This window comes from Oncorhynchus keta, chromosome 4, assembly GCF_023373465.1.
Source record: "Oncorhynchus keta strain PuntledgeMale-10-30-2019 chromosome 4, Oket_V2, whole genome shotgun sequence".
NCBI lineage: Eukaryota > Metazoa > Chordata > Actinopteri > Salmoniformes > Salmonidae > Oncorhynchus > Oncorhynchus keta.
The window spans coordinates 21,681,670-21,706,654 of NC_068424.1; the positions used below are offsets into that span (position 1 = coordinate 21,681,670).

At 41.1% G+C, this 24,985-nt stretch overlaps 3 protein-coding genes and 1 long non-coding RNA gene across 9 annotated transcripts in view; 2 read left to right on the forward strand and 2 right to left on the reverse strand.

Moving 5' to 3' along the window:
* xylb (xylulokinase homolog (H. influenzae)) overlaps window positions 1-4,659 on the reverse strand; it is a 64,149-nt gene extending 59,490 nt beyond the window's left edge. For 2 of the 3 annotated variants that reach the window (XM_035755964.1, XM_035755972.2), the window contains exons 1-8: window positions 4,512-4,659; window positions 3,980-4,062; window positions 3,716-3,785; window positions 3,176-3,256; window positions 2,985-3,071; window positions 1,985-2,113; window positions 1,710-1,775; window positions 1,342-1,414 (exon numbers count right to left, since the gene is read on the reverse strand). In XM_035755964.1, coding sequence (XP_035611857.1) covers window positions 1,342-1,414; window positions 1,710-1,775; window positions 1,985-2,113; window positions 2,985-3,071; window positions 3,176-3,256; window positions 3,716-3,785; window positions 3,980-4,062; window positions 4,512-4,565 — 643 coding nt within the window. In that variant the 5' untranslated portion in view covers window positions 4,566-4,659. Of the gene's footprint in view, window positions 1-1,341; window positions 1,415-1,709; window positions 1,776-1,984; window positions 2,114-2,984; window positions 3,072-3,175; window positions 3,257-3,715; window positions 3,786-3,979; window positions 4,063-4,511 lie in introns of those variants that run through there. The other variant, XM_035755982.1, reaches the window with a different exon arrangement.
* A 2,246-nt stretch (window positions 4,660-6,905) lies between these two features.
* On the forward strand, window positions 6,906-9,406 carry LOC118383193 (uncharacterized). Its single transcript, XM_035769790.2, has 2 exons — window positions 6,906-7,266; window positions 7,788-9,406. The coding sequence occupies exons 1-2, from the start codon at window positions 7,041-7,043 to the stop codon at window positions 8,288-8,290; spliced, it is 729 nt and encodes a 242-aa protein (XP_035625683.1). The 5' UTR covers window positions 6,906-7,040; the 3' UTR covers window positions 8,291-9,406.
* A 5,182-nt stretch (window positions 9,407-14,588) lies between these two features.
* On the forward strand, window positions 14,589-22,285 carry LOC118370825 (NEDD8 ultimate buster 1-like). 3 transcript variants are annotated; one of them, XM_035756011.2, is made up of 15 exons: window positions 14,589-14,898; window positions 15,095-15,212; window positions 15,365-15,523; window positions 15,601-15,665; window positions 15,812-15,876; window positions 15,962-16,129; window positions 16,355-16,443; window positions 16,624-16,730; window positions 18,152-18,338; window positions 18,470-18,538; window positions 19,911-20,063; window positions 20,329-20,475; window positions 20,687-20,755; window positions 20,863-21,034; window positions 21,267-22,285. In XM_035756011.2, the coding sequence occupies exons 1-15, from the start codon at window positions 14,879-14,881 to the stop codon at window positions 21,434-21,436; spliced, it is 1,758 nt and encodes a 585-aa protein (XP_035611904.1). In that variant the 5' UTR covers window positions 14,589-14,878; the 3' UTR covers window positions 21,437-22,285. The 3 variants fall into 3 exon arrangements, with proteins under 3 accessions (XP_035611904.1, XP_035611887.1, XP_035611897.1); XM_035755994.2 differs by having other exon boundaries at window positions 14,591-14,898; window positions 18,470-18,577; XM_035756004.2 differs by lacking the exon at window positions 14,589-14,898 and having other exon boundaries at window positions 14,910-15,212; window positions 18,470-18,577.
* On the reverse strand, window positions 18,586-19,904 carry LOC127920067 (uncharacterized). Of its 2 annotated transcripts, XR_008105033.1 has the most exons (4): window positions 19,738-19,904; window positions 19,588-19,662; window positions 19,288-19,362; window positions 18,586-19,212 (listed from the first exon to the last, which is right to left on the reverse strand). It is a non-coding gene; the product is annotated as an uncharacterized LOC127920067 (long non-coding RNA). The 2 variants fall into 2 exon arrangements; XR_008105043.1 differs by lacking the exon at window positions 19,288-19,362.
* Window positions 22,286-24,985: the final 2,700 nt, after the last annotated feature.

The following is a 24,985-nucleotide window of genomic DNA, read 5'->3' on the forward strand; positions in this document are numbered from 1 at the left end:
ATACATTTATATAAATATATTTACATTTATATATATTATTATAAATGTTTTTATTAACTCAATCCAATCTCACTAATCTGAATATGAATTTATGTTATTCATAAACTTTAATATATGTTATCACAGCACGGTATATTTCTATGTATATGCCAGATATCATTGTGCTGATAGACTAGAATGTCATGCGCAAATTGTCACAACTACTGTAATCTTCCTGTATGATAAACAAGACATTTCCCTCATATTGCCCTGTTGTATATTGTAACGAAATTCAGGCGAAAAACAGGCTACATGACTTGATTACAATGTCAAGCTGGTTTCAGTGCTGCTGATAACAGATGGGAGAAAAATCCCTTGGCGACCTTATTGCACAAACACAATGATGATTGTTATCCAGCAGACCTTAAAAGAATGGTTCTGCCAGGTAAAAACATTGTCATGAAGTAAGTGTCAGAGATAAGTTCAAGCCAACTTGGAGAGTTAACCCACTGTGTTCCCATAGTAGGTGATGTTTCAAGCATGCTGGGGTAAAGTAATATGGTCTGAAACAGCTGACTCTTTAAGGATTAGTTTGTTTTTCTATTTAACCTTTATTTAACTAGGTAAGTCCGTTAAGAACAAATTGTTATTTACAATGACAGCCTACCAAAAGGCCTCGTGCGGGGACGGGGGCTGGGATTTAAATAAAGAAAAAGAACAATTCAAAAATAGGACAAAGCACACATCACGACGAGAGACAACAGAACACTACATAAAGTGAGACCTAAGAGAACAGCATAGCAAGGCAGCAACACATGACAACACAGCATGGCAGCAACACAACATGACAGCAGCACAACATGGTAGCAGTACAAAACATGGTACAAACATTATTGGGCACAGACATCAGCTCAAAGGGCAAGAAGGTAGAGACAACAATACATCACGCAAAGCAGCCACAACTGTCAGTAAGAGTGTCCATGATTGAGTCTTTGAAGGAAGAGATTGAGATAAAACTGTTTAAGGAGGATCTTCACTCCCAAGGTATTTGTTCCATAGTAGTTGTACTTAAATGTTATATTATAACATGTCATAATGCAGGATAACTTTATATTAGGGTAATGTTTTCACAGGTATTTACAATGAAATGATGTGCTATGAATAGGTACATTCTTGTGCTAAGTGGTAACTAAACTGAAAACAAATTGTACATGCAGTACTCATATTTGTTTTAATAAATCCCAAAGCGAAACAAAAAGTGAAGCATAGCTTGCTATTGTGTAGTAATTTCTGTACCATACAATAAAGTACTACCCGATAACAAATCATCATTAACCATTATCATCAGTACCAGTACCTTACCGTCACTGTAATCAATAGCTGCATAGCTGCCCAAGAAGAGAGAGGCAGCAAAGCTGCTGACCAATGAGATTCTCTGAAATTAATAGCAAAAAAAATAAGGGGGGGAAATATTTCAGACAATTACAGAACTAGTGAAATTCTATCTAAAATTCTATTGATCTTTCCTACTAAATCAACACAGAATATGTTCCACAAAGAGAGCAGAATTATCTGGCATTTTTAGAGCCCTATTTACCTTAATGTATTGAATTCACACAGATATGTGACCTAGAGTAGTTTACCAATGGTGCATATAAATCATTGGATTTAACATAAGACAATGGGGAATGGTGATAGCAGACAAGTAAAATGGGCACATGTCACCTCACCTCTGTGTCCTCGTACTTCTCTGGTTGGGCCTTGTAAATCTTGGCAATCTGATTTCCAGTGAAACGCTGAAAGGTAATGTGATAGAATTGATTAAAAAAAAGGTCAGTGCCTTTAGTAACTATTGGATCCCCCACATACGTGTACACGTGTTACCTGTGTCCATATCACTTGGAGACATGTATGATTGAAGTTACTTGTAAACAATGAGTAAAGTAAGTGTCAATTAAGTCTATCCATCAAATCCATCCAGTCAAGGAAACTGAGTCTTCCTCACCTCATAGGCCCGGGAGCCTGTGATGTCTGCAACTCTCTGAGCGCCACCTACTGCTGTCTCCAAGTACTGACACTGCTCTGTAGTGCTGGAGTCCATCCACACTGGACTATCTGACACTGCAAAACCACCCTGTTGGCACAAGTACAGACATAATGTATCAATATACAAAATGAGAAATCAGATGACAAGAAACTAGCTAATTTATTGCAATCCATGGAATCACTTAATAGAAGTGGAATGTGCACAACTAAAATGTATTCGAAAAACAAAGTGTTTGAATGAATCAAAACAACTACTAATCAACTAACTACTGTAATACTCTCAAAATATATATCAAGGCATTCAAAGATAAGAACTAATTTGGAAGAGACAACCAGGTTTGAGACAAAATGTTCATAGAAACGCCTTATCGTGGTCCTTTTAGACTTGAAAACTCACTGATGTAAAAAGGAGGCCCTTCAGGTTAGTATTAACTGAATAATCCTCAGGGTTTGATTGTACTGTTGGATTAATGAATAAACATTGGGCTATAGGGTTGGCTGTGCCTGCAATGTATCAAAGGCTGTGGAAAATGTGTTTTTTTTTCTCACCCACACGAGGAAGGTAATGTATTAACTTTTAACCAGGCGGACGCCGCCTATTTGACATTTGCCAAAAGCAGGGCACTGTATTTCAAATCAAGTGGTGCATGTCATTTGTGCTTGTTGCTGATACTGAACTGTATGTGCAAAATGAAATGCTTCTACACCTGCATTGCTTGCTGTTTGGGGTTTTAGGCTGGGTTTCTGTACAGAAATGTGAGATATCAGCTGATGTAAGAAGGGCTTTATAAATAAATGTGATTTGACGATGAAGCTGACTATCAAAAATGGGATTTAATTGTTTTTATCTGGCATGTCACTAGCAAACATGCACTCTACTCTGCTGTAGTAATAGACAGAAAGGACAACCAGATAGTATAGAATCTCTCCCTTTTACTGCCTTGTATGGGACCACTTACCTTCAGAAGTTCATGCAAACTTTTTCCTGGCTGGAGATCCCTGAGAACTTGGTTGGTCCCTTTCCTCCAATACACACTGCCATGTTGCTGTAAAAACAAGGCAATGATGAAATACAATACATGTAATGTCTGACTGTATTCAAAATACACAATGGAGCACTGTAATAGAGTACTAGTAATAGTCCACACACCTGGCCACTCCCAGATAGGGCTTTCACACGCGAGAAGTCAAATCCTGCATTCTTCATCTTGCCAAGGATCAGGTCAAGTGCCTGGGAAATCATCATGGAATTGCTCAGTTAAAAATCACAGAACTAAAACATGCTCAGCTCTGCCAATGGCATCCTTACTACGCATAGATTGGTCTTGAATCTGATCTAGGTGACTATTGATTCAAAGTGTTGTGTATTTCTGCTGAAGATAACAGTGAGGAGTTACTTACAAAGAGAGATATCTTCCCAAAATTAGAATGAACTGCTGTTTAATAGTATTAGTTTAATCAACCTTACAGTTTCATGCAGTGTTACAACATTTTTGAGAATGTTTTTGCTGTAGGCCCTACCTTTGAACTCAACGGAATAACAGCTTGTATGGAAGTTAATTCAGTACTTCAGCTATGCAATGGTTTGAGAGTGAGCAGACCACTGAGCTACTAGTACTTTTACTGAGTACTAGTGAAGTATTCACTGTACAGTGCACTATTAAGTAGTAAAGTATTCATGGTGGACTACCTTTACCCACATGAGCACAGGAGAAGTGACAGTCAGACTGTCTGCATGGATATGGACCCCTCCCTGAGTCCTGGGGAGATATGAAAAGATAGAAGTCAGTTTCATGGACTATTTCCAAACTGTGTAGCCTAGCCTACTATCGGGGGTGTAGGATTTGCCAGCCTTGGAATTGTGCTGTGATAGTCGGGAGGACATAGCTATTTATCATTTGTCAGCACATATCGTCCTACACATTATGAAATGTATTTTTTGATTTTGTGTTACCCGAATTCTGGCAATTCACTGTCAAACTGCACATTGTCCTGGTGGACAACACTGAGGTTCCCATCAACAGCAACCACCTTCAGCTGAACACAAAATTGGGGAAATGGGTTGAGTAAGTTTAGGAGCTACAGTAGGATACAGGAAAAGCAACAGAAGTGCCTGCTTTGCAGCCAATGTAGTAGGAAGAATGGCAAAATGTTATGAAATAAGCAATTCAATGTTTGTCTAGGCTAAGTCCGAAGTCCAGTGGAATGAAAGGAGAAAACATGTCACGCGCATTTCATTTATTAATGAATGCCAGAACCACTAAATATCGCTTATAATATTGCTTATATAGTATGGTACACATGGGTTATTTGAAAGGCTATCTTCCGGTAGGCCTATGCTATGTAAAATGTTCCAGATGAGCCTTCATTTGTAGCCGCTGATTCATCGTTTTATCTCTTCTTCCGTGTTACAAAGTCTACGCGCGTGCGTATAGGCAATATTGCAAACAGAACGACGTAAAGCATGCATTATAATCCGAACCTACTTGTTGAGTGCTGAAATCAAACCCCAGGTAAAATGACTCGGTGGACGCAGCCATTGCAGTCAACACATAATTCTAGGTCCCAAAACTGGAAGTGCAGCACAGTATCGCTGTTACTGAACAGTGTACACAGGGTTCATGTTTAAAGGTGCAGCGCACTCCAAACATGCAAATAGGCTGCAGTTAAAGACTCAAACTCTTGTAGCTATATATAGCCTACATTGCATTTTATTTAATCAAATACGATCTGGTGAGTGGCTTTTTGAATACTTCATGAAAAACGTCATAAACATTTACGACAAGCAAAAAATACTGTGTCTATATACTGAACAAAACTATAAACGCAACATGTAAAGTGTTGGTCCCATGTTTCATGAGTTGAAATGTTTCTACATGCACAAAAAAATGATTTCTCTCAGATTATGTGCACAGATGTATTTAAATCCCTGTTACTGAACATTTCTCATTTGCCAAGATAATCCATCCATTTGCCAGGTGTGGCATATCAAGAAGCAGATTTAATAGCATGATCATTACACAGGTACACCCTGTGCTGGGGACAATAAAAGGCCACTAAAATGTACAGTTTTGTCACCCAACACAATGCCACAGATATATCAAATTGAGGCAGCGTGCAATTGGAATGCTGACTGCAGAAATTTCCATTGAAGCTGTTGCCAGATTATTTAATGTTAATTTCTCTACAATAAGCCACCTCCAATGTTGTTTTAGAGAATTTGGCACTACGTCCAACCGGCCTCACAACTGCAGACCACGTGTAACCACGCCAGCCCAGGACCTCCACATTTGGCTTCTTCACCTGCAGGATCGTCTGAGACCAGCCATGCAGACAGCTGGTGAAACTGAGGAGTATTTCTGTCTGTAATAAAGCCCTTTTGTGGGGAAATACTCATTCTGATTGGCTGGGCCTGGCTTCCTGTAGGTGGGCCTGGCTCCCAAGTAGGTGGGCCTATGCCCTTTTAGGCCCACCAATGGCTGTGCCCCTGCCCAGTCAGATTAGGGCCTAATGAATGTATTTATCTCAATTGACTGATTTCCTTATATGAACTGTAACTCAGTAAAATCGTTGAAATTGTTGCATGTTGCTTTCATATACTTTTGTTCAGTATATATTCCTTATTGTCTATTAGGTCTAATGTTGCAGAAAGAAGGACATACACTTACTGTTAAACTAACCACAGGCATTTCGGTACACCTGATAAATATGTGTATTTGACCAATAAAATGTGATTACATTCAGTTAGGTTCAGATGCTCCACCCATGGCTATTATTATTTGGACATTTAAATGTTCATGATGAACACTCATGCGCACAGAGAGACAGACTGACAGGAAGAAAGGCAGGGAAGAGAGAGAGACAGAGATCCATTTTGTTATTTAATTTGCTGCATGAGTTATCAGCAGCTCATTGCTTACTTTTCAGAAACAGGAAATCCATAGGTCTCCACAAACAATTCATGGAAGTGGGACTGTTTGCATAGAAAATCCCTGTGGTAATGATATCTTTGAAATACAGGCCTCCCTGCTTTAGTAAGGAGAACGTGTCAGGCAATAATGTTGAGGCAAAGGAGTGATGTGTGAGTATTTAACCTTTATTTAACTAGGCAAGCCAGTTAAGAACAAATTCTTATTTACAATAATGGCCAACCCTGGCCAAACCCTGACAACGCTGGACCAATTGTGCGCCGCCCTATGGTACACCCAGTCACGTCCGGTTGTGATACAGCCTGGAATCAAACCAGGGTCTATAGTGATGCCTCTAGCACTGAGAAGCAGTGCCTTAGACCACTGTGCCACTCAGGAGCCCTAAGCATTGGACTCCCGAGTTGACTAAGCATTGAACTAAGGGCTAATTTTATGTGAGTTTTTTTGCAGCGCAGGTACACCTGCTGGATGTGTCACCACCACCATGTCATCCATTTAAGTCATCCCTCCAAAGCAGGACTCACCCACAACTTCAACAAAACTGTGTCAACATACTGTGTCAGTGCCAGCCCAAGTAACAACTGGGTCATTCAACACATTTTTCCAGAACATAATATATGAACATGTAAATCAATGTTGATTGTTAGGCCTACAGATAATAAAAGACTACTGGATTCTATAGTATGAAGATGTAAGTAACTTGATGTTTGTCTAGCCTAGTTTACTGTATGTATTATGTATTATGTATTATGTTTGGAACTTTCCTTCATAATATACTGACCTATTCACCTATTTTACTTTAGCCTATCATAAACATAAGCATTTTTCACTAAAACTACACTACACATACACCTACATGGTCTACTGTAAAAGAAAAGGGCAACCTTCAATTGTCCTCAATTGTTTGCACAGCACTCAAACTTTTGAACCACTTTAGACTAGCCTACACTACACCTACTGAGATGTAGACAGTGCAGTACAGGCTATACTGCCGGCAGCAGGTGGATAACTACTTATCATTCTATCAGCTGTGCCTTCTTTGATTGGGGAAATAAAAATCCAAATTGGGTTATCAATGCAAACAGGATGTTGTCGTGCTGCTGTTCCAATTCGACGTGTTCCTGGGAACATATAAGATCCCGGAGTCGTAGTGAAACAGCCAACGGCGACGTGAATCATTTGGTCGAGGAAGCGGACCAAAGCGAAATTGTGGCGGACCTAACCAGGATGGACATTGCACTTTTGACGGAACATTACAACTTGACTAAAGAGAAACAAAAGCGCCAGACCCTGGTGGTTTTATTCAGACAAGGTAGACATCGCTTTCCAAGAGTGCTGCGAGAGCTTGGCACGCATCCAACCGGGGTCGCGTTCAGCAGGACGCTGACATGCCTATCTGACATGTAGAATAAAGAATCACATCGGCTTTATTCATGGAATTTCTATTTGCAATGTTCGATAACGTAACATGGCCCAGTTGTCTGAACAGTTTGGCACTGGCAACAAGTTGTTAAATTGTAGACAATATTGTGCATCCTCAAGGTCATGTTGCAACAAAGTAGCAGTAATTGATTTATATCAAGTGAATTTGAGTCCTTGTGGACACACATGGCAGCACTGGTCTTTGGTACTTTTTTTCTTCATGCAAAAGCTTTTCCTGCTAGCCTACTTTGAGCAACAAAATATAGTTATACTGCATGTAGGCAATACTGGAAATGTGGTCATTCAAACAGAAGTAATATCTTTGTTACAGTACTTTTCCATTGAGCTGGAAGGTTGATTGCAGATGACTGTGTAAACCTGTCTGTACATTTCCATTCTATTTCCTAACAGTATCAACTGATGATGCAGCAGAAATCAGTGGGCAAGCCCTGGTCAATGTAGTCCCAGTCAACCAGGAGATGAAGAGCAAACACGAGAGGAAAAGGTCGGTCTCAGAGTCTGAGAATGACTTTGTTGGGGACCTGGAGAGAGCCCCATGGCGCAAACCCTTAGGTATCCACCGACAAGCCAACGTCATAATAACACCACATACAAACCCCACAATCACGGGCAGTAATTCAAGTTTTACTTCGCTGTCTGAAGACTTTCCTGAGACGTTCAGTGAGAAGGTCTTGGGGGATTCTATTTCTATCCATCCTGTAGAGTTGAGTACCAGTAACAGCAGTTCAGGCTCCAGGAAGTTCTCAGCCCCAGCCATTTTGTCCAGACAACTGAGTTTTGGGGGGCCGCCTCTTCTCTCCTCTTGCCACCATCACCACTACCCCTTCCCCCAAAGAAAAGGGCCCAAGAAGTCGGAAGCTGCAAGGAGACTTGGGATGTACTCATCATTCTGATCAGATTATAGGACAGGGAAAGAGTCCGTTACAGTCTATAGTGCAATAGAGAATGTTTTCTATGTTTCTGCAGAATTCAACTAATCTTGTTGCTATAAAGGACATTTGGTATGCAGCCATGCAAATAATATCATGTAAGATGCTGTGCCTTGCCCTATATAGGATCATATGTTAACGTTTGGGTTTCATCACAGCTGAGACGGGGATCCATCTCCACCCATTGAATGTCTTGAAACGTTATTTTTTCCCAGAGAGCAAACGATTAGGCCTACAGACAATGGTGCGATGTTTTGTTTTTAATTACAGCATTCATCCCAGGAAAATATTCAAGAGACCATTTACAGAGCATTGTTAGGGTAATAACAGGTGGAATCAAATATAACTAAACATTTAAATGTTTTAGTTACATTAACCCAATGAGTTACACCATAACGCAGGGATTATTTTTATTACTACAAACCCCTTTTAAACAGTGTGTGTTTGAGCTACATGTGTTGTGCCATTGGATTTGTCTATTTATTCTGTATCTGTACATACCAACCATTAGTCTGTGTGTTTAACGGGGGCTGAGAGTGGTGTTTGTGAGACAAGGGCGGATCCTGAAGGGGCCCGGGTCTTTTTTTACAAAAAATGTCTGTAAAGTCTGTATGGTTTGAACTACACACTTTAAGCCATTATGAAAAACTGAGACTCTCACGAACATGCACATGTTTTGCTCAAGAGTCATTAGAAGGTAAAGTGGTTCTTCTACATAGAAAATCAAAGGAAATCCCATGACATAGTGTCTATAATACTGTAATAAGCTCACAGTTTCTGTCCCAAACACCACACAGTTGTCACTGACTAGTTGGATATTCATTTCCCAGTGAGGAAACTATTTCTATAGTTACAACATTTACATAAATTCATTTAGTCAGGTTTTTGCTTTGGCTGAGCTTTTTTTTTGTTGACATTTGTCAATTAAACTCATGAATACAACTGTTTATGTCAAATTAACTTGTGTTCTACTTGTAGCCCTGGTTGTCCTGAAAGGGAAATGGTAAAACACTTAATTGTGAGGTTAAATATAAGGGCTGGACATGCAGATAAATAAAAGTCAGATTAATGAAAATACGATTTTTACTGGTGTCTCGGGACTGATAGGGTTCAATTAAAACACAGGAGGTTGGTGGCACCTTAATTGGGGAGGAAAATCTTGTGGTAAAGGCTGGAGCAGAATACATCAAATCAAATTTTATTTGTCACATACACGTGGTTAGCAGATGTTAATGCGAGTGTAGCGAAATGCTTGTGCTTCTAGTTCCGACAATGCAGTAATAACCAACAAGTAATCTAACTAACAATTCCAAAACTACTGTCTTATACACAGTGTAAGGGGATAAAGAATATGTACATAAAGATATATGAATGAGTGATGGTACAGAGCAGCATAGGCAAGATACAGTAGATGGTATCGAGTACAGTATATACATATGAGATGAGTATGTAAACAAAGTGGCATAGTTAAAGTGGCTAGTGATACATGTATTACATAAGGATGCAGTAGATGATATAGAGTACAGTATATACGTATGCATATGAGATGAATAATGTAGGGTATGTAACATTATATTAGGTAGCATTGTTTAAAGTGGCTAGTGATATATTTTACATAATTTCCCATCAATACCCATTATTAAAGTGGCTGGAGTTGAGTCAGTGTCAGTGTGTTGGCAGCAGCCACTCAATGTTAGTGGTGGCTGTTTAACAGTCTGATGGCCTTGAGATAGAAGCTGTTTTTCAGTCTCTCGGTCCCAGCTTTGATGCACCTGTACTGACCTCGCCTTCTGGATGATAGCGGGGTGAACAGGCAGTGGCTCGGGTGGTTGTTGTCCTTGATGATGTTGAGACTGGTGTTTTGAATGTACTATTTAATGAAGCTGCCAGTTGAGGACCTGTGAGGACAACAGTTATCAGAGATGGCGTCGGGAGGTAACCACCTGCGCCACGGCCCTTCCGTTGGAGCAGGCCACAACTCTCTAGAGCAGGGAAAGCAGGCTAGACACCTCTTCATCGCTTCCCGGAGGAGCTCCTCTGTGCCCCCCTGCAGCCGGAGCAACATAGTCTGCTGGTAGGCCTGCAGCAGCATGGCCACATTGGTAAGGCGGCCAATAGTGCAGAGGGACCCATACTGTATGTGGCTTTCAAGTCTGAATCAAAGACTCTGGGGGGTCCCTCTGTCAGTCATGGGTTCCGCCCTATAATCTCCCGGTCCGGGAGGACCATGGCAGCTATTATGGTGTCCATGGTCGGGTAAATCAAATAAAATGTTATTTGTCACATACACATGGTTAGCAGATGTCAATGCGAGTGTAGCGAAATGCTTGTGCTTCTAGTTCCAACAATGCAGTAATAACCAACAAGTAATCTAACCTAACAATTTCACAACTTCCTTATACACACAAGTGTTAAGGAATGAAGATATGTACATAAAAATATATGAATGAGGCCTCCCGGGTGGCGCAGTGGTTAAGGGCGCTGTACTGCAGCGCCAGCTGTGCCATCAGAGACTCTGGGTTCGCGCCCAGGCTCTGTCTTAACCGGCTGCGACCGGGAGGTCCGTGGGGCGACACACAATTGGCCTAGCGTCGCCCGGGCTAGGGAGGTGTTGGGATGTCCAGTAGGGATGTCCTTGTCTCATCGCGCACCAGCGCTAACCAAGGTTGCCAGGTGTACGGTGTTTCCTCCGACACATTGGTGCGGCTGGCTTCCGGGTTGGATGCGTGCTGTGTTAAGAAGGCTTGGTTGGGTTGTGTATCGGAGGACGCATGACTTTCAACCTTCGTCTCTCCCGAGCCCGTACGGGAGTTGTAGCGAGAAGACAAGATAGTAGCTACTAAAACAATTGGATTCAATGAAATTGGGGAGAAAATGGGAAAATGGGGTAAAAAATAAATAAATAAATAAATGAATGAGTGATGGTACAGAATGGCATAGGCAAGATGCAGTAGATGGTATCGAGTACAGTATATACATATGATATGAGTAATGTAGGGTATGTAAACATTATATGAAGTGGCATTGTTTAAAGTGGCTAGTGATACATTTTTCATCAATTTCTACATTATTAAAGTGGCTGGACTATGTTAGTGGTGGCTGTTTAACAGTCTGATGGTCCCAGCTTTGATGCACCTGTACTGACCTCGCCTTCTGGATGATAGTGGGGTGAACAGGCAGTGGTTCGGGTGGTTGTTGTCGTTATGGCCTTCCTGTGACATCGGGTGGTGTAGGTGTCCTGGAGGGCAGGTAGTTTGCCCCCGGTGATGCGTTGTGCAGACCTCACTACCCTCTGGAGAGCCTTACGGTTGTGGGCGGAGCAGTTGCCGTACCAGGCGGTGATACAGCCTGACAGGATGCTCTCGATTGTGCATCTATAAAAGTTTGTGAGTGTTTTTGGTGACAAGCCAAATTTCTTCAGCCTCCTGAGGTTGAAGAGGCACTGCTGCGCCTTCTTCAATGCACTGTCTGTGTGGGTGGACCATTTCAGTTTGTCTGTGATGTGTACGCCGAGGAACTTAAAACGTACTACCCTCTCCACTACTGTCCCGTCTATGTGGATAGGGGGGTGCTCCCTCTGCTGTTTCATGAAGTCCACGATCATCTCCTTTATTTTGTTGACGTTGAGTGTGAGGTTATTTTCCTGACACCACACTTCGAGGGCCCTCACCTCCTCCATGTATGCCGTCTCGTCATTGTTGGTAATCAAGCCTACCTCTGTAGTCGTCTGCAAACTTGATGATTGAGTTGGAGGCGTGCATGGCCACGCAGTCGTGGGTGAACAGGGAGTACAGGAGAGGGCTCAGAACGCAACCTTGTGGGGCCCCAGTGTTGAAGATCAGCGGAAAGCAAAACAGCGCCATATGATGGAATAATTCCAAAGTTAAATGTCTCAACGTAGTGGAAGCCCACCACAATACTCCTACATTCTGTAGGGGAAAGAACAAGAAAAAAATGATGTAGGGTAATTAGCAGATAATGGCATGTTTAAGCAAATCACAACACACACAGAACAGGCCAGTATATTAATGGATACACACAGCGTCGTAGTGTAAGGCTGACGAAACACAAGCACGACAAACCAGAGTTCTCAAAAAGGGGCCAGCTGGGGGCCACATGGCCAGCTGCTCCAGGCTGCAAACAGCCAGTGAATATACTTCCACGAAAGATATTACACTTACCAGTGACTTACCAAGTGAACTTCGGAAAGTTTGTACCTCAATCCATACGGACGTCCGCCGAGAAAATGAAAGAGAGAACTTGTGTCGCTCAGTACACAATGGACCTGATCGGACAGCTCAGAGCTTCTGCTCTTTTCTGTCCATAAGAAACAAATGGATTGGTGGAAGAGGCAGGGCAGGCCATGAGCAAGGAAGGGGGTGTGGTCAAGCAAGGCATCCCTCGAGGCTAGATGCCCTAAGGTTTTTAACAGAACGGGCGTAGATTAGTTTTGCCTTTTTATCTTTTCCCAACATGAGTTTGTGGTGTTTTACTTTAAAATTAAAATAGAAGTAAAACATTTAAAATAAGGGATATAAAACTTCATTAAAATTATAGCTCACAACTGTGCAGGGGGAGAGGGGTGGGGGCGCGAAGGAGTGTATTCACATATATCTACACATTTTCATACACCCACAAATGATTGTATTTTTTGTATTTTTGTATTCCCCCCCCCCCCTATCTTCTAGGTCAATTTCAGCCTTATGGACATGGGTGTATCTGTGGTCCATTTGGCCTGTCCCACGGCTTCCTTCAATGATGGGTTGTGAGTGGCTCTGTTGATGAACTTCTGGCCAATGATTGACTCTCTATTGTTGATTAATGTCAGTCGTGTGTTGCGGCCATGGGGTTTATATATAGGGGCGTACCCCATCCGTGACACAGGTGTCCACTGGAGTAAATCCTCACCTTGAATATATTCCTCCGCCGAGGAGTGATACCAATATATTGGAGCGATCCAATATAGTGAAACATAACCACTTTCCAGAATTTTTTTTAAAAACATTTTTTTTTTTTTAAATATATATATATATATATATTTTTATTAACAACAAATCAATACATAAAGCACATGAGGGAACACAAGCATACATAGATTACAAACAATGGACAATCGAGCTAGGGGGTACAATATCACATTACAATTACACAAGGACCTTAAGGGACATGCATATACTTACAATTCTAACAGCTTTTTTGTTAGTAGAGCATTTAACCGTCTTAAAATACAGTTCAATTTCTTTTTGTAGGATACAAAAATGTTGTTTTCTGTTTGTAAATTTACATTTGTGTATATGAAATTTGGCCAAAAGAATAATTAAATTAATTACATAAAAATGATTCCGCTTATTTCTATTGTATGTAAAGAATCCAAACAGTACATCTCTCCACAATAGTGTAAAATCTTCATAAATGTGTTCAATTATAAACCTACTGATGTCTTGCCACAGTTTTCTTACAATGCCAAAAAAGATGCACAACTGTTTCTGGGTGGTCATTACAAAAGGAGCCATTTGAGTTGATGTTTTCCTTAAACTTCTTCATATAGTGGTTGGCCGGATAATATTTATGAATAATTTTCCTTAATTTTGTTAACAAGTAGGTATGTTTGTGGCAACATCCAAACTTTTTTCCAACAGATATTATCAATAAATCCATTCCAATAAGGCATGACATAAGGTATAGATACAACATCCTGCTGAAACAAGGATCGTATCGCTCTGTTGTTGAATGGACCAAAAGAGAAACAAATCTTTCCTACTGATGAGTCAACAGGGTCAATAGAAGGTAGGCTCTGAGGGTCAGGTGTTGACATGTTCCTGAATAACATAGCAACACCTGAGGGAATGGCATCTAAAACAATTGCAAAATCTTTAGGTGTTACAGGGACCTTGTAAAGTGATAAGAATTCTTTGTAACTGAGTAAAAGACCCTCTGCATTTACCAGTTGGCTCACCAATAGGATATTATTTCTGAACCAATATTCTAAAAACAGAGAGGTATTTTTATACAATATATCCCGATTATTCCATATATAATATCTGTGTGGAGAAAAATTGTGTTTATAAATTAAGGACCATGACAAGAAAACCTGCCGATGAAAAGCAGAAAGTTTCACTGAAACGTTGTCAATATTATAATTGCAAAACAACATGAAGTTAAGGCCACCAAAAGTAGAGAAGACATGATGTGGAATAAAATTCCAGATAGAAGTGGGTCTTCATAGGAATTGTTTTATCCAATTGATATTGAAAGTTCATTACAACAGTTTTCCTAATGTAATGGGTACGGTTTCTCCAAAGAAAGTTGAAAAGCATCTGGTCTATCTCCTTGCTTATTTTACGGTCAAGATATAAAGATAGAGCACCATATGTTAGTCTAGAGATACCTTCAGCCTTGGTTATTAGGACTCTACCTTTCTACCACTTTCCAGAAGTTCTCTGTGTTTTTTGAGCGATGACAAATTGGCCCACGTGACTTGTCCTTGTGTGAAAGAGAAGATAAACAACATTCTCGGTTCAGAAATGTTCCTATCAGAACAATACGGCGACAATGTTAACAACACTTCAAACGTGAGTCATTCATTTGTTATATCTTGAAAGAAACCGAAAACGACAATGGCTGTAGCTAGCTAGTCGTTGGTGTAGTCTTCTGCGACTGCGTAACTATTGCGACGTAATTTTGGCTCTACTCATTCTGTTGAATTCCCCTTTGGTTTGCTGGCTGTTCACTTTCACTTTTCCTTACATCTTTTTCCACCGTTTCGAGAATGGCGGAGCTACATATTCAGGAAAAGCTGGTAAATCTTTTAAATCAAGGTAATATTCAGCTCAGGAATCCACCTTACACAACAGATGACAGCGAGGCAGGACAGCAATCTCTTCAGGTAAAGTTAGTTTTCTAGGTGACCAACAGGTATAGCCATTCAAAATGTATTGCTGTTCATTGAGCTCGTTGGTCTGTGACCTGACTTTGAGTCACCTTTGTGAGATAGAGTAACACATTATCCCTGTCTGTTTGTCACTGTTGTCATTGCAGGAGCTTGCAGTGAACTATGCCCCCATTGTGTGCATCTCTGTGTCTGAAGTGGCCAGTGCCTTGGAGAGCCTCCGATCCCAGGCAGTAAAGAGTGGAATGGGGAACAAGACCTACGGAGAGACATGTGTGGAACTCTTTCTGCCTAAAGACTTGAAAAAGGTATGTGGGTGGGTGTGTTTGCCCTGACACAGCCTACAGAAAATAAAGTAATTCCACATTGTTACCCATTCCTTTAGTATACCAAGAAGAATAACTATTTGGAGACACAACTGGATGTCCTTGCTCAAGATATCATGGATAGGTAAGTGAAAATGGCCAATGCAATGTCAGTCTTTTATAATATGATCTGTGAGTGAAGTGAAGATGCCCTGTCACTTCAATCTCCGATTATTATGTCTACCAAAGTCACAAATTGATAAGGTGCTACTTTTTTCTACTTTTGTATAGGATTACTGAACAATATGGACTTCAATACATCCAGTTAATTTTTAAAGGGAAGACACTGACTCCTGGTACGTTTCCATTTAGTTGCCACAACACTCATCTAATCAATGTTTGGTCATTTCAACTTTACATTGAAATAGTTTCTCTTTACAGAGAAGCGTCTGGATGAACAGAATGTGAAGAACAAAAGTAAGATGATGGTTCTGCGGGTGAGCGCGCCAGAGAGGAAGAACCAGATGTTGGCGGTGGAGGAGGAGAAGAAAATGCAGGACCAGAGTGTCCAGAGAACCCAGAGGGGCTTCCAGATCCTATCAGAGAGAGGTTAGTTAGACCCTCACTGCTTTTAAACATAATAACAATGTTATCACAATGCTACATGAATAGTATTTTTTGGACGTTCTGTGACTTGGTTGTCATGTTAGGCTTCCAAGACCCTTTCAGTTAGACCCTCGTACTGTGTAGAACTCCAATCACAACTCTCTGTATTTAAGTGTTAGTTTAGGAGTGTTATTTTATGGTTGTTCTGTGGTTTGGCTGTCATTTTAGATGGCACCGATGATCCAGCCACGACTCCATTCCTAGAGATTACTGATCAGAAGGGGAACCCCCTGAAAATACCTCACAGTAAAAAAAAGGTAGTCTAGACAAAGGACTAATGAACATATTACCAATATTATATTCATAACTGTCATGGTAAGCAGTATGAGTGGGTGGCAAGCTCACACAACATATGGCTTGTATGGTTCTCGCCATGTGTCCTGTGTGAATTCAAACTCCACTAACTATTTCTAATGCTGTGTGATTGTTGTCCTAAGGCTCTGATTTTAGCCATGGGGTTCCATGAGAAAGGCCGTGCTCTGATGAAGAGGAAACAGTATGAAACTGCTCTGGGCCACCTGGTGCAAGCTGACGACCAGTTTGTGTAAAAAAAACAACCTTCCTCTTAATCACATAAATAATTTGTTGAAACAGATCAAAACACCCAGTCCATTTCTGATTCAAAGATGATTGTATGATTGGCATGTTAGATCATTGTGTTTTTGATTGCATTTTGAATGTACAGTACTGAGTTAGGTAATATGGGGGGGGGGGGAAGTATTTTGGGGGGATTTTATTCATTTATTATCCAAGCATTTCGCTACACCTGCAATAACATCTGCTAAATATGCGACCAATAAGATTGGATTTGAAATACTACTAGTTTGATAGTTGTAGCCATTAATTGTCCCATTAACAATCAGCTATATTAGCAAACTTATTTCATTTCTCTACTATAGGCTACTTATTGTAATGAACAATGTAAAAATGCCTGTGATAAGTGGTCTGTGTCGCCCCTTTTCCAGTTATTGTCCCAGCTCTACTCTCTACGTTCCACCACGAAATCACCTTGCATCTCAAATAACTACTCACTTATGTGATCAAGATTAGTGATTCTGTGCCTCACATTGCTCAGTCTGATTCCATGTAAACATGGAAATCCAGAACTAGAGTCTTGCGTAATAGTGGCAGATGCTCCATAGAGTTCTGCGGGGAGATGTGTTAGAAAATATACTAGACTGAGGACCGGTACTACTACGGTAACATGTACACTCTCCTCTGTATGTATTTGGACAGCGACGCAAAATTAACAAACATTTGTTTCTAAACTCCAGCGTTTTGGATTTGAAATCAAATGTTTCATCTGTGGCGACAGTACAGACTCACCTTTTTTGAGGGTATTCTCAAACATATCTGTTTTACCTTTTGAGAAAGGAAAGCAAGTATTTGGACAAAATTCACTGATAATGTATTACAGTTGTAAAAAGTTGAGTATTTGGTCCCATATTCTTAGCATGCAAGGACCACATTAAACTTGTGACGCTACACACTCATTGGATGCATTTGCAGCTTCAAAATACACTTATTGGGCAAAACATAATCTGAAACACAACCAAAACAAGCTGTAAATGCATCCAACAAGTTTAAAGTCATAAGCTTGAAGCAGTCATTGCGTGCTAGGAATATGGGACCAAATACTAATATTTTGACTACTTTAATAGACTATTAGTGATTTTGTCCAAATACTGATGACATCTTCAAATGGGGGGACTAGATATAGAAAGTGCTTTGTTTTTAAACAGTAAAACAGATATGTATGAAAATACCCTCAAATAAAAGGTGACATTCTGTTCTCTCCTCAGATGAAACATTTGATCTCAAATCCAAAATGCTGGTGTATAAGGCCAACATTTTTAGCTTTGCTGTCCAAATACATGCAGAGGGGAGTGTATGTTACGTGCTCCTGTCCACAAGGAATTAGATCCTGTCAAACACATTGATTGATTATCTTTTGTGTCTCTACAGTAAGTGTGGCTCCAAGCTCTTGAACACAGTGGACAACTATGCAGTACTGCAGCTGGACATTGTGTGGTGCTACCGAGCCTTGGAGGCCCTGTCCTATCTGGATGATGGCAAGCGGAGGCTGCAGATTGCCGAGGACTGCTTCCACAATTGCTACGGAGACCAGCAGCAGAGGCTCATGAAGATCAAGGTGGTCTATGGCACTGGTCTATGACTCCGTTCACAAACAACCCTTAGCTCCGACGCACTTGGTACTAATGTAGATCTGAATTTCACAATGGTTTGAATGTACATCATTTAATGAATTGATTTTGTTTTTAGGGAAACACCAGAGGAGAGGAGGTGCTGTTCCTCAGGCTGTACCTCCTGCAGAGCATACTGGCGCACATGGTTGGTAACGAGCGCCAGGCCACACAGAAGCTTAAGCAGGTGTAGTACATCATTATAGCCCTGTTTCCAGATCCTCTTGTCTCCTGACATTAATAACAACATTTCTGTAAGCAGGGAGGCACATCACTGTAATAGATTGCTGATTCTACCTTTAACCCCTGCTGTTTTCTAGGTGGAGGATCTGTATGGACGCCTGTATAATGATGTAATATTACTGATTCTACCTTTAACCCCTGCTGTGTTCTAGGTGGAGGATCTGTATGGACGCCTGTATAATGATGTAATATTACTGATTCTACCTTTAACCCCTGCTGTGTTCTAGGCTGAGGATCTGTATGGACGCCTGTATAATGATGTAATATTACTGATTCTACCTTTAACCCCTGCTGTGTTCTAGGTGGAGGATCTGTATGGACGCCTGTATAATGATGTAATATTACTGATTCTACCTTTAACCCCTGCTGTGTTCTAGGCTGAGGATCTGTATGGACGCCTGTATAATGATGTAATATTACTGATTCTACCTTTAACCCCTGCTGTGTTCTAGGTGGAGGATCTGTATGGACGCCTGTATAATGATGTAATATTACTGATTCTACCTTTAACCCCTGCTGTGTTCTAGGTGGAGGATCTGTATGGACGCCTGTATAATGATGTAATATTACTGATTCTACCTTTAACCCCTGCTGTGTTCTAGGTGGAGGATCTGTATGGACGCCTGTATAATGATGTAATATTACTAATTCTACCTTTAACCCCTGCTGTGTTCTAGGCTGAGGATCTGTATGGACGCCTGTATAATGATGTAATATTACTAATTCTACCTTTAACCCCTGCTGTGTTCTAGGTGGAGGATCTGTATGGACGCCTGTATAATGATGTAATATTACTGATTCTACCTTTAACCCCTGCTGTGTTCTAGGTGGAGGATCTGTATGGACGCCTGTATAATGATGTAATATTACTGATTCTACCTTTAACCCCTGCTGTGTTCTAGGTGGAGGATCTGTATGGACGCCTGTATAATGATGTAATATTACTAATTCTACCTTTAACCCCTGCTGTGTTCTAGGTGGAGGATCTGTATGGACGCCTGTATAATGATGTAATATTACTGATTCTACCTTTAACCCCTGCTGTGTTCTAGGCTGAGGATCTGTATGGACGCCTGTATAATGATGTAATATTACTAATTCTACCTTTAACCCCTGCTGTGTTCTAGGTGGAGGATCTGTATGGACGCCTGTATAATGATGTAATATTACTGATTCTACCTTTAACCCCTGCTGTGTTCTAGGTGGAGGATCTGTATGGACGCCTGTATAATGATGTAATATTACTGATTCTACCTTTAACCCCTGCTGTGTTCTAGGCTGAGGATCTGTATGAGCGTCTGTGTCTGAACCCAGGGGAGATAAAAGCACTGAAGGATCTGGGGTTCTCTGAGCAGGAAGCCCGTCTGGGTCTGAGGGCCTGCCATGGCAACGTAGGCGAGGCCATGCTGCACATCACCCATAGGAGAAAGGTGTGTCCCCATAGCAATAGAACTACACAGCGTTTACTTGAATGGGGATGTCCTATATTTCTATGAGTAAGTCTCATAGTGGAACAAAGGTGTCAACTCACTTGATATAGGTGCTATTAGGACATGTTGCTTAAGTTATCAGAGCTGTTTTAGTCATAGAAATATAATTACTAAAACAAACATTCCCATTCAAGTCAGTGTCCCATGATGTTTGGACCGGTGGCCATATTGAGTGTAATTCTATGGTTTTGTCTGTCCCTGTCAGGAGAGGGAGGACATGAAACAGAAGGAGAGTGAGAAGAGGAGGATGTGTGTGGAGGGCCTGGCTACCCTCAGAGCGCTGGGTTACTCCAAGAAAGACGCTGCCTGGGCCCTCCTTCAGACAGACGGAGACATGGACGGAGCCTACAGGGTGAGAGACTGTCATCGCCACTGCAAAAACACACATTGTTTTTCAATACGCCATGAAGGAGGATATGCCAACCGTCAAAACATGTTACCATAACCAGAGCCATGAAGCAACCTTACATTAGCTAGCAGAAGAGTGTAGGCACTAGCTAGCATACTTTGCTAATATGTGTTTTTTCCCCTCCACTTTATCCTTGTTTGCTTGTTTCCTCTAGATGCTTCTAGATTCTGCCGCTAGAACCAATAACACAGAGCTCCCCATAAGTCAATCCAAGGTTGAGCAGGTAACAAGCCTCTACCTCTTTCTCTCTCTAGTCACTATGTCTATGTAAAAAGTCTGCTTATCACAGTGGTGTATGTAGATAGTGCCTAAATCCCTTCCTCGCCATAGCTGACATACCCGGGTTGTGAGCCGGAGGTGGCCCTGAGGCTGACGGGGGAAAACGTTCAGGGGGCCACCCAGCTGCTGCAGGACAACCAGGTGGTCCTGCCCCCAGAACTGCTGTCCCCCTCTCCCGCCTCCTCACTGTCCGAGGAGCCCAGCACCACCTCTGAGTCCGCAGGTAGGACTTGCATGCACGCACGTATGTACACACAGAAGCATATAGGCAAGCAGATGGACAGACGGATGCACACGCATATTACTGTGGGAATACAATTAAGACGTGTATGTGAGAAAGAGGTATTCAGTGTCTATATGCTGCTGAAACTTAAGGCTCCAGAATGCCTTTTATACCCAAATCGCCAAAGGAGAGCCCTAATTGAACATGACACTGTTGCCAATGGTGTTTCCAGGTTCTGGGAGCCAAGGGGAGGCCCCTACGGACGTCGACCTGGTGAATGAGGTGCTGGAGGACATCCCTATACACGAAGAGGACTACCTGGACCTGACCCTGGAGGAGGAGAGCGAGATCATAGACAAGATGAAGTCCTACCTCTACAAGAACTGTGCCTCCTCCAACTAAAGTACTGTCCAGCCAGCAGCCATTTTGAAAGCACTTCCACCACCACCTATTCCAAGGGTGTTTGATTTGAGTCTTTTTAGGCCCCAAATTAGGTTTGTTTTTCTGTCCTCCACAAGCAATATATTCAAAATTGTATCTTCTGTTTTTGTACTAAAGTGTTATTAATTGAGTTTAATAACACAAACATTTGAAGCTGGTTGACTATAATTTGTAAGGAAATAAACTGACATGGATTAAAGACAAGAGAATTTAACAAATTAAGATTTAGTAGATAAACATTGTTATTGCTCTATGCTTAATAGCTACAGAGAGGACAATTTTGATTATTTGAAGGTTCATGTTTGAGATTTCAAGACACAATTATAGGCCTCACATTCTAAATTCTATGGTAAAGGGATTTTTGGTTGCTTGTGTAAAAGATTGTTCTATTTTTCTTCATCGCAAATACTGTTGTATATGCTCTGGTTTATGTTTGAGATCCCTTTTTGACGGAATTTGATTAAGTTTGATTTAATGTTTTTTTTTATATATATATATTTAAAAATATATATATATATATATATATGGAGTTTGATTGCCAATATGACAATAGATGCCTGCACTTAGTTTTTAATAGGCTAAATTACACATTCTGTTAACATATCTCCAGTGAGCTTTTCTTGCAATTTATAGTCTGACATTTGAGATTTAGATATGATAATTTATCACTAAGTAGTGTGGAGGTAGTGAACTATTTTTTTACAAAGTAACTTTAGTTAAGTAACTACGCTGAACCAAAATATAAAACGCAACATGTAAAGTGTTGTTCCCATGTTTCATGAGCTGAAATAAAAATCCCAGAAATGCTTATTTGTCTCAAATTTTGTGCACAATTTTGTTTACGTCCCTGTTAGTGAGCATTTCTCCTTTGCCAAGATAATCCATCCACCTGACGGGTGTGGCATATTGTCCTGGGGACAATAAAAGACCACTCTAAAATATGCAGTTTTGTCACACAACACAATGCCACAGATGTCTCAAGTTTTGAGGGAGTGTGCAATTGGCATGCTGACTGCAAGAATGTCTACCAGTTGTAGACAGATAAATGAATGTTCTCTACCATAAGCCACCTCCATCATTTTAGAGAATTTGTCAGTGTATCCACACATAACCATGCCAGCCCAGGACCTCTACATCCGGCTTCTTCATCTGGGGGATCATCTGAGACCAACCACCCGGACAGCTGCTGAAACTTTTTGCACAACCTGTCAGAAATCAGAAACCGTCTCAGGGAAGCTCATCATCCTCACCAGGGTCTTGACCTGACTGCAGTTCGGCATCGTAACCTGCTTCAGTGGGCAAATACTCACTTTCGATGGCTACTGGCACTCTGGAGAAGTTTGCTCTTCAAGGATTAATCCCGGTTTCAACTGTACCAGGCAGATGGCAGACGGCATGCATGGCGTCTGATGGGTGAGCAGTTGCTGATGTGAACAGTGCCCCATGGTTGTGGGGGGGTTATGGTATGGCGAGGCGCAAGCTATTAACAACGAACATATTTGCATTTTACCATGACCTGACCTCAATCTTGAGTCCCATTGTCGTGCTATTCATCTGCCGCCATCACCTCATGTTTCAGCATGATAATGCATGGCACCATGTCACAAGGATCTGTACACAATTTCTGGAAGCTAAAAATGTCCCAGTTCTTCCATGGCCTGCACCAGACATGTCACCCATTGAGCATGTTTGGGATGCTCTGGATATACATGCACAATTCATTTAGATAATACATTTGATGATACAGTGGTAACAATACATGGTTATAACATCTACAGAAAAGACAGAAATGCCAAATGGGTAGGTGTTTCCATTTTAAATTCAGAACCACATTCCTGTAAAGCTTAGAGAGGATCTTATGTTGAATACTGTTGAAGTAATGTGGCTACATGTTCATCTGCCTCACCTAAAGCCCATTCTGGTGGGAACCTGCAGTAGACCACCAAGTTCTAACAGTCAGTATCTGGATAACGTGTGAAATGCTTGAAAATGTACGTGATATCAACAGAGGTATATTTTCATGGTGATATAAATATTGACTGGCTTCATCAAGCTGCCCCAAAACTTAACTGTTACCAGTGCCTGCAACCTGGTTAAGGTTCAGTCAACCTACCAGGGTAGTTACAAACAGCACAGGAATTAAATCATCAACATGTATTGATCACATCTTTACTAATGCTGCAGAAATGTGCTTTAAAGCAGTATCCAAATCCATCGGATGTAGTGGTCACAATATAGTAGCCATATCTAGGAAAACCAAAGTTACAAAGGCTAGGCCTAATATAGTGTATACGAGTTTTGTAGTGATTCCTATGTTGTTGTTGTGTAAATACAGAACATTGGAAAGCGTCCTGCAAATTGAGAAATCATGTGACGAAACTGAATAAAAAGAAGAAACTACACTATGAAACTAAGATATATGACAGGGTCTGACAACTTGGATACACAATTACTGAGGAGAATAGTGGACAATATTGCCACTCCTATTGGCATATCTTCAAACTAAGGCTACTAGAAAGTGTGCACTCAGGCCTGGAGGGAAGCAAAAGTAATTCTGCTTCCCGGGAATAGTAAAGCCCCCATTACTGGCTCAAATAATCGATCAATCAGCCTGTTACCAACCCTTAGTAAACTTTTGGATTTTTGTTTGTTTGACCAGAGACAATGCTACTTTACTGTCAACAAATTGACAGACTCAGCATGCTGATAGGGAAAGACATTCAACAAGCACGGCACATACACAAATGACTGATGATTGGCTGAGAGAAATTGATGATAAAAGATTGTCGGTGCTGTTTTGTTAGACTTCCATGCGGCTTTAGACATTATCGATCAGTCTGCTGATGGAAAAACGTATGTGTTATGGCTTTACACCCCCTGCTATATTGTGGATAAAGAGTTTTGTCTATCAGAACACAGAGGGTGTTCTTAAATGGAAACCGCCAACATAATCCAGGTAAAATCAGGAATTCCCCAGGGCAGCTGTCTAGGCCCCTTACTTTTTACTAATGACATGCCACTAGCCTTGAGTAAGCCAATGTGTCTATGTATGCGGATGACTCAACACTATACACGTCAGCTACTGCAGCTAGTGAAATCCGTGCAACATGTAACAAAGAGCTGCAGTTAGTTTCAGAATGGGTGGTAAAGAATAATATTTTGAAAACTAAAAGCTTTGTATTTGGGAGAAATCATTCACTAAACCCTAAACCTCAACTAAATCTTGTAAGAAGTAATGTGGAAATATAGCAAGTTGGTCTGTTTAAACTACTAGCACACAGCTCGGACAAACATGCATACCCTACAATACATGCCACCAAAGTTCTCTTCATAGTCCCAAAGTCAAGAACAGACTATGGGAGGTGCACTGTACTACATAGAGCCGTGACTACATGGAACTCTATTCCACATCAGCTAACTGATACAAGCAGTAGAATCAGATTTTACACCTTAATACACCTTATGGAAGTGGGGAATGTGAAGACACACACATAGGCACAGACACACATA

Coding starts and splice junctions, on each gene's coding strand:
- LOC118370825 (XM_035755994.2), top strand. CDS start 14,879: ATGTTAACAACACTTCAAAC. Junction 18,578..19,910: donor CCACACAGAAGCTTAAGCAG/GTGTAGTACATC, acceptor GCTGTGTTCTAG/GCTGAGGATCTGTATGAGCG. Junction 20,476..20,686: donor ACATGGACGGAGCCTACAGG/GTGAGAGACTGT, acceptor TGTTTCCTCTAG/ATGCTTCTAGATTCTGCCGC.
- LOC118383193 (XM_035769790.2), top strand. CDS start 7,041: ATGTTGTCGTGCTGCTGTTCCAATTCGACGTGTTCCTGGGAACATATA. Junction 7,267..7,787: donor GGTGGTTTTATTCAGACAAG/GTAGACATCGCT, acceptor ATTTCCTAACAG/TATCAACTGATGATGCAGCA.